The sequence below is a fragment of the Ictalurus furcatus genome, chromosome 16 (genome assembly GCF_023375685.1).
Source record: "Ictalurus furcatus strain D&B chromosome 16, Billie_1.0, whole genome shotgun sequence".
NCBI lineage: Eukaryota > Metazoa > Chordata > Actinopteri > Siluriformes > Ictaluridae > Ictalurus > Ictalurus furcatus.
Genome location: NC_071270.1, coordinates 26,108,234 through 26,120,775, shown reverse-complemented (window position 1 = coordinate 26,120,775; position 12,542 = coordinate 26,108,234). Strand labels below are relative to the sequence as shown.

The following is a 12,542-nucleotide window of genomic DNA, read 5'->3' as shown; positions in this document are numbered from 1 at the left end:
TTTAAGTTTGTAGTTAATTTAGCTAATAAATCGGGATTTTTTTGTGCTTTTTTTTTTGTGAAAAATTGGCGTTAATTGCGATCGCACGACATCGCTTTGCACGGACGTTCACAGTGATGTTCGCTGGTAAATGAGAACTTTTAGATGTACTCGTAAAAAATAAAAATAAATCCTGGAGGGACTGGAGAAACACCCATGCAGTCATAAAAAATAAATAAATAATAAAAAAGTACAGATCTAATTATGATCTGTAATTATATCTAATCATAAATCAGACTCAAGTCCATTCTTCATGGTAAAGATGAAGCTAAGATTATCAAAAGCAAACTGAGATGTACACATGTAAAAAAAAATCTTCAGTATTTTTCTTATTATGAGGGGAAGATAAAGATTTGACACCTATTTATTTATTTAAATATATTTTTACTCATTTTACGAGCTCAGACTCGTCTTATTTTACTCGCTTATTACGAGCGTTTCTTTCTACAAAGTAGCAAAAATACCCGCTAAACAATTCAGAAAAATTTCAAGGTAAAAAGTAGTTTAAAAAAAAAATAAATAAAATAAAAAAAATCTACAAATAGGACTAATAAACTTTAATCTAAAGGTTTACTTTAAGGTACTTCAAGGTTTACTTTAATTTAAAGCTGGAGAAGATGACAATGTGGTGACATCACGTCATAATATCGTATTTTTGGATAGCAAATTAAAAAAAAAATTAAAAATCGGATCGGAGGCCGCGGATTCAAAGTGAAAATTTAGTCCTGAATGTTGACCGTTTTAAAACGTGAACATTTAATTGTATATTTATTTTTTCTTTTTTTTTTTTTTTTGCTTTTCAGTGTTAGAGTTTGTGTAGACGTTAAATAAAAAGGTACCATTGAATTTACTAGCGTATCTTGATACATAGTGTCATTTTCAAGTATCGTAATATGATGTTTGTGTCATATTTCCCACCCCTACTTTACTTTTCGTTCATTTTCGTCAATGAATCCTGTTTTTACCAAACAAACAAAACCAAACAAAAAAAACAAAAAATCTACTTGAATCATCTTCTGAAATCGGTCCTTTCCAAAAAAAATGAAAAAAAAAAAAAAAAAAAAAAAAATGAAAAAAAAAAAAAAAAAAATGAAAAAAAAAAAGTGTATTCCGAAGGTGTTTTTGACTTCTGGAATCAGGGAGAAAAAAAAGAAATCCTCAGCCTCAGAGTCTGAAACAATCGTACGAATAAAACCGAGTTCTATTGCGCCTTTGTTTCTTTTCTCGGCGTAACTAACAAACACGGACGCAAAACACAAAATCATGTGCACTTAATAATAAAGATGGCTCTGGAGTTAAGACTTTACGCTCGACTCCCTTCACTCTCACTCGAACACTACGGTTACAGTCCAAATGCGTCCAAGCACACGGCCGGAGGCCACCAAGATTGTGATCTGAAGTTTCAACACATAGCTGGAACACATGGAACAAATAAAAGCCCTCCCCCCCCCCCCCCCACCCCTCCCCCTACAGTATGCCATATGTGGTTCTGCCATTTTACTTCAGAACCACCAAAGCAGACATATTGCACAGCGCCCTGCCCTAACGTGGCGGTTCGGAAACAGTCGAAAAGCACGTTTATACTGCACGCTTTTAAAAACAGTCTCACGTCGACATCTCGTACACCTCCGGGTACAAACACGACGACGTCGTTATATCGTAAATCGCGTCGTAACTGTACATCACGGCGTTAGAAAAGCAAACCTACGGTCTAATCGGATCGGACATGCGGTAAAGTGTTGACGAAAAATATCTTCTTCGTTGCTGGTCAAAACTGCCTGTTACTCGAGAACATTAGAGTCATCTTTGTCACAGTTCTACTGTATATTTCAAAAAAAACAAAACAAAAACAACTCTTACATCGAGACACACACGTTCTTGTATTGATAACGATATAATAAATAGATTCTTTCAAAGCGCGCACACACACACACACACACACACACACACACACACACACACAGAGCCCACGATACAGGACACACTGCAGCATACACGTTCTCAAACATGGCGTTTTCAATCATTATGTGTTTTTTTTTTCCTTCCTTAAAGGATATAAAAAGGAGACGCCCGTTAAATATTTCACTTTGGTCAACTAGAAGACAGAGATATCGACAATAAAACAGTACCGCTAAAGTTCTGACCAGTGTGACAACAAACCGACTTCACGCTCACAGCAGGGATATACAGACGAGACGACGGAGGAAGACGAAGAGGAAGAGGATGAGGAGGAGATTCCAGTGTCCTCCAATTTCTTGGCACCTTCATGTATATAAATTATTCATTATGTACAGAAAGATTAATAATACAGAGGAAATACTGGAGACTTGCTTAAACAGTCATGTAGCCTTTGTTATTAGTTCTGAGGTTATCGTTTTTTTTGTTGTTTTTTTTTTTGCACGAATCAAACCTTTAAATGTTTTTTTTTTTTGCTTGCTTGTATTTGTGTGTCCTTCGACCAGGTGTGTTGTTGCGAAATAAAAACCTCGTGCTCTGTTGTTCCAGAGGCTGTAGTTCGTTCTTAAGCGGGATCCGTAATCGATGCGATGTTTTGTTTTTTTTTTCCCCCCCCCGATAAATACAGTGAGGGAAAAAAGTATTTGATCCCCTGCTGATTTTGTATGTTTACCCACTGACAAAGAAATGATCAGTCTATAATTTTAATGGTAGATTTATTTGAACAGTGAGAGACAGAATAACAACAAAAAAATCCAGAAAAACGCACATCAAAAATGTTATAAATTGATTTGCATTTTAATGAGGGAAATAAGTATTTGACCCCTCTGCAAAACATGACTTAGTACTTGGTTTAAAAACCCTTGTTGGCAATCACAGAGGTCAGACGTTTCTTGTAGTTGGCCACCAGGTTTGCACACATCTCAGGAGGGATTTTGTCCCACTCCTCTTTGCAGATCTTCTCCAAATCATTAAGGTTTCGAGGCTGACGTTTGGCAACTCGAACCTTCAGCTCTCTCCACAGATTTTCTATGGGATTAAGGTCTGGAGACTGCCTAGGTCACTCCAGGACCTTAATGTGCTTCTTCTTGAGCCACTCCTTTGTTGCCTTGGCCATGTGTTTTGGGTCATTGTCATGCTGGAATATCCATCCACGACCCATTTTCAATGCCCTGTCTGAGGGAAGGAGGTTTTCACCCAAGATTTGACGGTACATGGCCCCGTCCATCGTCCCTTTGATGCGGTGAAGTTGTCCTGTCCCCTTAGCAGAAAAAAAACCCCAAAGCATAATGTTTCCACCTCCATGTTTGACGGTGGGGATGGTGTTCCAGGGGTCATAGGCAGCATTCCTCCTCCTCCAAACACGGCGAGTTGAGTTGATGCCAAAGAGCTCCATTTTGGTCTCATCTGACCTCAACGCTTTCACCCAGTTGTCCTCAGAATCATTCAGATGTTCATTGGCAAACTTCAGACGGGGATGTATATGTGTTTTCTTGAGCAGCGGACCTTGCGCGCGCTGCAGGATTTCAGTCCTTCACGGCGTAGTGTGTTACCAATTGTTTTCTTGGTGACTATGGTCCCAGCTGCCTTGAGATCATTGACAAGATCCTCCCGTGTAGTTCTGGGCTGATTCCTCACTGTTCTCATGATCAATGCAACTCCACGAGGTGAGATCTTGCATGGAGCCCCAGGCCGAGGGAGATTGACAGTTCTTTTGTGCTTCTTCCATTTGCGAATAATCGCACCAACTGTTGTCCCCTTCTCACCAAGCTGCTTGGCAATGGTCTTGTAGCCCATTCCAGACTTGTGTAGGTCTACAATCTTGTCCCTGACATCCTTGGAGAGCTCTTTGGTCTTGGCCATGGTGGAGAGTTTGGAATATGACTGATTGATTGCTTCTGTGGACAGGTGTCTTTTATACAGGTAACAAACTGATATTAGGAGCACTCCCTTTAAGAGTGTGCTCCTAATCTCAGCTCGTTACCTGTATAAAAGACACCTGGGAGCCAGAAATCTTTCTGATTGAGAGGGGGTCAAATACTTTTTTCCCTCATTAAAATGCAAATTAATTTATAAAATTTTTGACATGCGTTTTTCTGGATTTTTTTGTTGTTATTCTGTCTCTCACTGTTCAAATACAACTACCATTAAAATTATAGACTGATCATTTCTTTGTCAGTGGGCAAACGTACAAAATCAGCAGGGGATCAAATACTTTTTTCCCTCACTGTATTACCATAAGGCGTACAGCACGATAGTTAGAGAACTCCATTTTGGGGAAAGTAAACCAAACATGCCAAGACAGCTGTGCTACACTTATGCTGCATGGAATGAGGAAACATCACATCACATCACATCACATCATCGAATGACTCGGAATGCAGGGACGAGATTCGGAAGAGTCAACAGAACGGAGGGTCGTCTTCCGAGATCGCCTTCGTCCATGGGTGACGAAGAAGACGTTTTTTTAAACAGCACGAAAGTAGAGAGAGAACGATGCGGTGAGGTCCCGTGTCTTCCAGTGAGAAAGTGCATCTTTTGTGCAGTCTGGAGTCAGGCAGAATGGTCCGTTTGTTTGCTGATCCGCTCGTACGTTCGTCCTGTGACCGGAGGCAAAATTATACAATCGGCCAAACGTACGTTTCTAAAGAAGCAGCTAACGGTAAGAACGAGATAACGTGGCACATGATTAGTCACAGGTTTCTCTGATGACACTTGATAGAAAATGTCCCAAAAACAGAAGACACGTCAGCACTGTCTGGTTAAGGTTGATCGATGCTAATGCGTTACTACGACGTTGCTCGTTTAAGAGGTCGCACGACTTGACGGATGGCGTACATAAGCATTTAGTTTGCAAAACAAGGGTTTCTTTTTTATTATTATTGATATAATTTTTTTTCACGTTTTGCATAAAGAATAGTTATTCAATGCTGCACAAAACAGCAGCCCTAACAGCCCCTTCAACATTGACAGTCGGGGTGAAAGGTGACTCCTTTGCCTCGAAGATTTGTCACGAAGACAACCAGACTCTCTGGGACAAAGACCTGGGAACGCCACCCAGATGCCAAAACAGGCCTGTTTCCACCGACCGAGACAAGCTGGCGAGACACAATACGCGACACTCTCAGTACAGTCCGTACTGGGCACTACACGTGACAGGCCGGGCGAGGAGGAGCTGGTGGCACTCCCGGGGGTTTCTTGGTGTCTGTGCGTTTTATGCAGATCAGACAGAGGCGCTTGAGGCCTTTCCGGAAGGCGCTGTTCGACAAGCTGTAGATGAGGCAGTTGCAGAAACTGTTGCTGATCGCTAGCCACGTGGTCAAAAAGGAGGCTGCGGGATGGCGGTATATTCCAGCGCTCTCTAGCAGGAAGTAGATGATGTACGGTAGCCACAGCAGGTAGAACACGCTGGTGATGCGGAACAGCACGGTGGCGTAACGCTTGTCAGGTCCGGGTGGTTCTCCCGGCTCGGTTTCCTGCGGGCCGAACCGCGCCCGGCGCTCGCTGATCTGTCGGGTGTGCTGACGGCATATCCGGAAAATATGGGCGTACGTGAAGCACACAGTGAGGGCTGCAGGCGCGTACAGCGCTGCCACAATGAAGGCAGTGAAGAGTGGCTGGGTGGCCCAGGACGATGAGCACCACTTGACAACGTCTCCATGATACCCAGGCTTGCCCCAGCCAAAGAAGGACGGCAGGAAGATTAGACAGGAGTAGAGCCAGATGAGTGCGATGCAAGCACGGAGACGGCACGGGGTCACCAAGGCCGCATAGGACAGCGGCCGCGTAATGGCCACGTAACGGTCCACGCTAACACACGCCAACGAGGCCATGGAGACGCTCTTCAGCACACACACCATGTAACCAAACACCTTGCAGGTAAGTTCCTCGTCCAGCCCTTTCAGGTGGTGTAGTAAAGACAGGGACGGGATGAGGCAGCTCACTCCCACCAGCAGGTCAGCGTAGGCCATTGTCTGGATGAAAGAGCTGGTGGTATGGTGGCTGAGTAGAGGTGCGCAGTGAAATACAAAGATGACGACTAAGTTACCGCAGATAATGAGCACGGTGAGAAAGAGGATAACGATGACTTCCAGTAGGCACGTGTTGAAGATCTGGGAGTAACTAATGTCCAGGAGGCAGAAGGTCACAGCACTCTGGTTCAGCTCAGTTGTGTTCATCTTGTTAAAGGAGTGTGTGGGCACACGAGGATGGAGGAAGGTTTCCTCAGGGGGGGGCCTAACTCAGCAGATATTGCCCAGACTGCTGCTGACCCCAGCGGATGGGAAAGACATGCCTGTGCCTGATGTCTGCCATCTCAGCAGGAACATGAGTCTACAGGAATCCTTTTATATACAGGTTTACAGAAAGTCTACATCCAGGGTACGACGGTTCACACCGTGCAAGAAGGGCAGTTCGTACGATCCGACCGTATCATCCAATTCGTGACCACACAGGACGTACCAGCACTAACGTCCCCACCTTCACCCTTCAGTTCCTCGGTCCGGTTCTTGCCTTTTCCAGTAGAGGTGCAGCTGTGACGGAGCAGGACGGACCGATGCCACGGCCAAAGTGGATAATAAAAAGGGAAGAGGAAGTAAAGTCCTTACCACTCTGATTAAAGGATGCCCATCTGTCCTCTTAGCACTGATTAGTCTGCTGGTGAGATCACAGACGGAAAAAAACGTCTAGTCGTCAAGATCCTGCAATCCTAAACAGCCGTATCCGAGTGCATTCTTCTTTTTCAGAGCAACTTTGGTCGGATGGAGAAGCGCGGGAAATCCTCTCGGCATCTGCGGGGCTCCCGCTCGCCCGTGCTTTCGGTGCGTGTGATCGAGGATGAAAGGACAGCCAGCGGTGATTGGCGTTTCAAACAGAGCGAAGGGTTCTCCTCAGAGAAGGCAGTGTCTGGAATGGTAATGAGGGAGAGAGTGGTGCGGTGCAGAGAGCACAGCCAGCCTCACTTCCCTCACTCCCTCCCTCCCTTCCTCTTATTCTCTCTCTCTCTCTCTCTCTCTCTCCGTGTTTCCCTCCCTCCCTCGTTCTCTCTATAGCACTGATGTATTCGCGCTCCCTCGCTTCCTCCCTCCCTTCTAGTGCATGCTGCAGCAGCAGTGGAGCTCCTCCTACTTTCTACTCCGTCCAGTGAGCAGATGCAGAAACAAGAACCGAGGCATCCCCTTCTCTGGGCTAGACTTGTATATAAACTCGAATGTTTTCATATGTCAAGACGAGCACAAGAGAAGGATTCTCGCCAGATACATCTCTTAACTGAATTCCATGCAAAAATACTAAAACGCCATGAACACACGCCATCAAACGCTAACCCGCCCCAACGCGTCCAGAATTGTTTAACAGTAGGAACCTACAACATTTCTAGGAACTGTAACGCATATATCATCGACCGGACGTTCTTCGCATCGTCGGCATACACGCCTCCTCGCACCGCCGTGGGTCATCGGCATGCATACATTCCCTCTAGCGTACTGAACCATTAACATAGCAGCATGGTGCCTGATACCTAGGGGACGCGTAACGCCGCAGTCGTAAACGGTGGCGCCGGCGCAAGATCAGCCATCATCAGTTTAAAACAGGTATAGAGACGTAGTTAAAGCATTAAAACCGGCGGGTTTATGTGCTTCCGCTGGATTTCAGAGCTGCATGATGGTTAAAATAAATGTACTCTCAAAGCCGAAAACTCCTGCGAGACAGCACGTTCACGGCTTTGTTCCACGCTCCATCAAGCACCCTAAAGCATCCTTTGTCCTTCTTTCAAAAAGTAAAGCGTCTAAAAGTACAAAATAGCTTTATATAAAAAAAAAAAAGAAAACGTATCCAATACTAAATACTGTATTATTTGGTTTGTCTATCTAGGGGATCCCTATATCTAAAGGCTTCCCTTTCACAAAAGGGTTATAATATATTATAGATATATATAAGGGTATATACACACAGTGTACTACACGTCTATGACTTTAAAAAGATTTAAGAATAACTACAAATAAATAAATAATAAGCCTCATCACCAAGGATTTTTCTATTCGTCCCACTGGAAGAACATTAAAGGTTCTGCACAGTACTACTAAGGATTATTTGCGTTATTTATTTAGGAATAATAACAAGAATGTATTTAAACTGAAATCACTGAAAGAAGAGAAGAAGAAGTGAAGGTGGAGGTGGAGGTGGAGGTGGGGGTGGAGGTGGAGGTGGAGGTGGGGTTCCCCCCGCCCCCCCGATAACCCTTTCCAGTTATAGGTTTCCTTCTCCCAGATAGAGACCCTGAGGATCTTGAAATTTCTATTCAAACAGGTTGATCGCCAGTTATTTTAAAGTTCATCTGAAGTACTTTCCCTTTTCTGTGTCTTTTTTTTTTTGTTTTTTTAAAATCTTTGACCGTTTCATTCAGACTCGGCCTTTTCCTCAGATATGATTATCTTATTACGCGACTGCGTATTAGGACATGGAATGCAGCTGAATTATTCATTCATTAGCACAGAGCGAGTTTTAATGCACAAACGTGAGTAAAGTGCAGGCGGCTTTTAACGTTTAGCGGCCGTGGATTTCGTACGCCCCGTTCATCTACCTGCTCTCGAGAGAATAAGACGCCACTCTGACTAATAAATTTATTGAATATGACAGCTACTATGCAAATCTGCTGGGACAGAAAGCCATGTAGCTGCTGCTCTGTGCATGCCGAGCTTCTGCGGCACTTTTGCCGCCTACGAGGTTTTAATAATTCACACCGGGTGAATTATTACCGTCTGAAATGACTCAAACAGTGATATCGAATAATGCCGGGACTCTCGGGCTGGTTTCTCAGGCTAGTGCTCGTCTGTTTTTGTCAATTTCAAGTCAGGTCAAATGGTTACACCTTTGTTATGACACACACACACACACACACCGACACACACACACACACACTTTTTCCCTGCTGGATCTCAAGACATTCCCCCCCTGCCTTCATGCGTTCCCTCAGCCTGGCACACGAGGGGCTAAAAATAGAGCTGAGAGAAAGGTGGAGAGCCGAGCAGATACAGTTCATCCATGACAAAGAGGACAAAGAGAGACCGAGTGAGAGAGCTGAAAGAAAGCAAAAGAGCCAAAGAGAGAGGAGGCAAAACCAAAATACGGTGAAAAGAATGTGAGAAAGACGGAAATAAGGCAAAAGGTGTGCTGGCAGATTTGAGATCACGTCCTCCTGAGCTCAGGTTCACCCTCCGGCTCGGCCCTAATTACTGCCCCGTCAACACAGGAACACAGCTGCAGATTCACCGTCCTGAAGCTGAACAGAAAGGAGGTTTTTCAACACGCGTTCCAGCTAGAAATACTGTTAGGTGTGGCGTGTTGTAGCTAACACACAATGAAAAAATTATTTTCAAATAATCCTCAAATTCTACACTTGTATGATATCGTAATCTGATTTTTAAAGAAATGTTGTTTGTTATTTTAAAAAAAAATAAATAAAAAAAAGCAGTGCTAGTCTAAATGTACAAATTTATCTATAAATTCTGGCTTTCGACACAATTTCACCTACAACCTTTGGTAGGCAGGGCTTAATGAACTGATTACACCCACACTGCACTAATTAAAAACACTATTCTGATTCCAGGCTAGACAAGAGAAGCCCCGGGCCGGACACAAGAGAAGCCCCGGGCCGGACATAAGAGGCCCCGGGCCGGACACAAGAGGCCCCGGGCCGGACATAAGCACAGAAATGGGCAAAAAAGCCCCAGGCTGGACACTACAAGCCCCGGGCTGGACACTACAAGCCCGGGGCTGGACAGAACCACAGAAATGGCCAAAATAAAGCTCTATCCTGGCCAAAAAGCCACTGGCTGGAGAAAAAAAAAAGCCATAGGGTGGAGAAAATAAACCCCAGGCTGGACATACGAGGCCCCCAGGCTAACCAGAACCACAGAAATGGGCAAAAGAAGCTCTATGCTGGAGAAAAGAAACCCCAGGGCAGGACAAAAGATGCCCCAGGCTGGACAGAAGCCGCCCCAAGGCTGGACAGAACCACAAGGATGACCAAAAGAAGCCCCTGGATCAGGTACACTGGCTGACCTGTAGAAACCTCAGGCTGACCAGAAGCCCGAGGTTGGACAGACGAAGCCCTAGACTGGCTGGAAGAAGCCCCTGGGTGAACAGATGACACCCCAGGATCCAAGGAAGAAGCCTCATGGCCCGTTTCCTATTTGCACCCAACGTCATAACAATAATTGCTCCAGCATAGACCAAGTGGAGACTTTGATGCAAACGTTGGACTCCAAGTCCCAGAATGCAATGCAGCTATACAACACAGTGACAGCAGAGACTCTGTTTGGCTAGTGAGTGAGCTACGAGATGACTCGCGTGATGGCACTAACAGCAGAGTGTACAGATGAGGAGGTGAGAGTTGCCAGGCTACAGGACTAAAGCGCCGCTGCATCGCTCCCTTTAGGTAGAGATGAAGGGAAGACTAAATCAAACTGCACCACTATCACCAGGTATTCTAACGGCATTGTGGGTAATGTATGAAAGTGTTAACCAAAGCAAAAATAGACCCACATGTCAGTGAAGGAGGTTTAAACTAGAAAAGCAACGAATTTCATTACAAAACAATTCTCGGACACCGATGAAGTCCTTCAGAGTGGAGGTTTTTTTTTTTGTGAAAAGTTTTTAAGGCGCTTGGAATGGATCCTCATACGCTGCTTTTTAGCTCTGTCGGAGAACTGTAACGGATCAAGCAACATTCCCAGCTCTTCGACTAAGAGGGACCGCTTAGGTGAAATGTATTGCCCGGTAACCGAGTGGCAGGTTTATTTCTCTCGACAGGTGAAAGATGAGACTCCGTGTTGTGGTTGGCACGGACGGCTCTGGATACTGGATCCTGCTGGAGTGCAAGTGTGAAGTCACAGTTTAGGAGCAGGAGACTAACAGGACAGGCTTTGTGCGAGATGTTTGTTGTTCTTCACTGCATGGGGTAATGTGTGAGGAGTCCATCTCCTACATCTGGACATGGCATGGGCCCGGAGAGACAGACGGCAGTGTGCGTCCGTGTGTGTCTCCACATAAACGGATGGAAAAAAGGGAGAAGAAAAAAAAAAACTTTACGTTTCTCGACGTCTTCAGGACAGAAGAGCGGTTTAGTAAGTTCTGAATTGATACTGGGATAACTGACTCGATGTTTTAGGAGTAAAACCCTATTTCCGTGTAGTTTCTATGGCGACAGGTGCAAATAAACCGAGGGGGATAAAGTGTGGAAAAGGTGAAGCTGCTCTGACGATATAAATCAAAGCTATCGTCACCTAAAGCCCTCTGTGTCAGGACACTTCCTGTATTTATGCCCGGAGCTCTGATTAAAATCAACACTGGGTATTAAGGCCGCCATTAGGGCGCGAGGCCGAGGAGAAAGCCGTCGCCAGAAACAGTGGAAATTCTATACGTCCGAGTAAAACGTTTACTGTAGAAATAAACGTGACTACGGTTTCATCGGTCAGTCTGAGAAGCTCAACGTGCCGGGCATAAAATCAACTCAAAATAGAAATGTGGCTAATTCAATGGTTCTATTGAATTAAACACAATGGCGAGTTACAAGAGCGCGGGCATTGTTTGTGTCGAGTCGGGAAATAAATCACTGCTCCTACGAGGCTCCAGCCGTACACACACACACACACACACACACACACACACACACACACACACATGTACTGATGATGGATAATAATTCACACCACACTCCGGTGTTATACGTTACATGCGACCTGTATTATTCATGCGTGTACTGTCTAAACATACATAACATCAATATGACATTATAGCACCTTCAAAGAACGCAATCCATCACACACTCAATACACATTTTCCACATGACTTTTAGATTAACTGCTTTTACTTTTGGCTCATTTCACAACGCAAAGCCCCAGGCTGGACGGAAGAAGCTCCAGACTGCTCGGAAGTAGTCGTAGGATGCACAAAAGAAGCCCCAGGACCAAAAAAAAACACCAAAAAAAACGAGGCTGGATGGAGAAAGCCCCAGTCTGGGTGGAAGAAGCCCTGTGATGAACAAAAGAAGCCCAAGGATGGAAGGAAAAAGCCAGAGAAGGGACAGAAGAAACCCCAGACTGGGTGGAAGAGGCCACATGGTGAACAGAAGCAGCCCAACACTGGATGGAAGAAGCCTCAGGCTGGCCAAAAGAAGCCCCAGATTGCACACAAGCTACAGTCTGGATGGAAAAAAGCCCCAGTCTGGGCAGAAGTAGTACCAGTCAAGGTGGAAGAAGCCTGGAGCTGAATAAAGAAGCCCAAGTCTGGATGGAAGAAGCCCCTGGCTGAAGGTTAACAGCTCTGAGCTGGACAGAAAAAGCCCCATGATGGACAAAAGAAGGCTCAGGTTGGACGGAAGAAGCCCCAGCAGGACCAAAGAGGACCAAAGCCCCAGAAGACGCCCCAGAAGAAGCCCCAGAAGAAGCCCCAGGCTGGACTGAAGTAAACAACATAACGCACATGTAAGTAGTTTCCAACAAGCAACATGTATACATGATGACGCAGTCAGCATATAGAGTGAATAT

General features: G+C 45.0%; 2 protein-coding genes across 11 annotated transcripts in view; both read right to left on the bottom strand.

The window, feature by feature from the left end:
* Positions 1-12,542, bottom strand: part of LOC128620483 (rab GTPase-activating protein 1-like) — an 82,683-nt gene that overhangs the window by 34,104 nt on the left and 36,037 nt on the right. The window lies entirely within an intron of this gene.
* LOC128620485 (probable G-protein coupled receptor 21) lies at positions 4,833-8,187 on the bottom strand. Its single transcript, XM_053645524.1, has one exon. It carries the CDS (start codon positions 6,171-6,173, stop codon positions 5,142-5,144), a length of 1,032 nt encoding a protein of 343 aa, XP_053501499.1. The 5' UTR covers positions 6,174-8,187; the 3' UTR covers positions 4,833-5,141.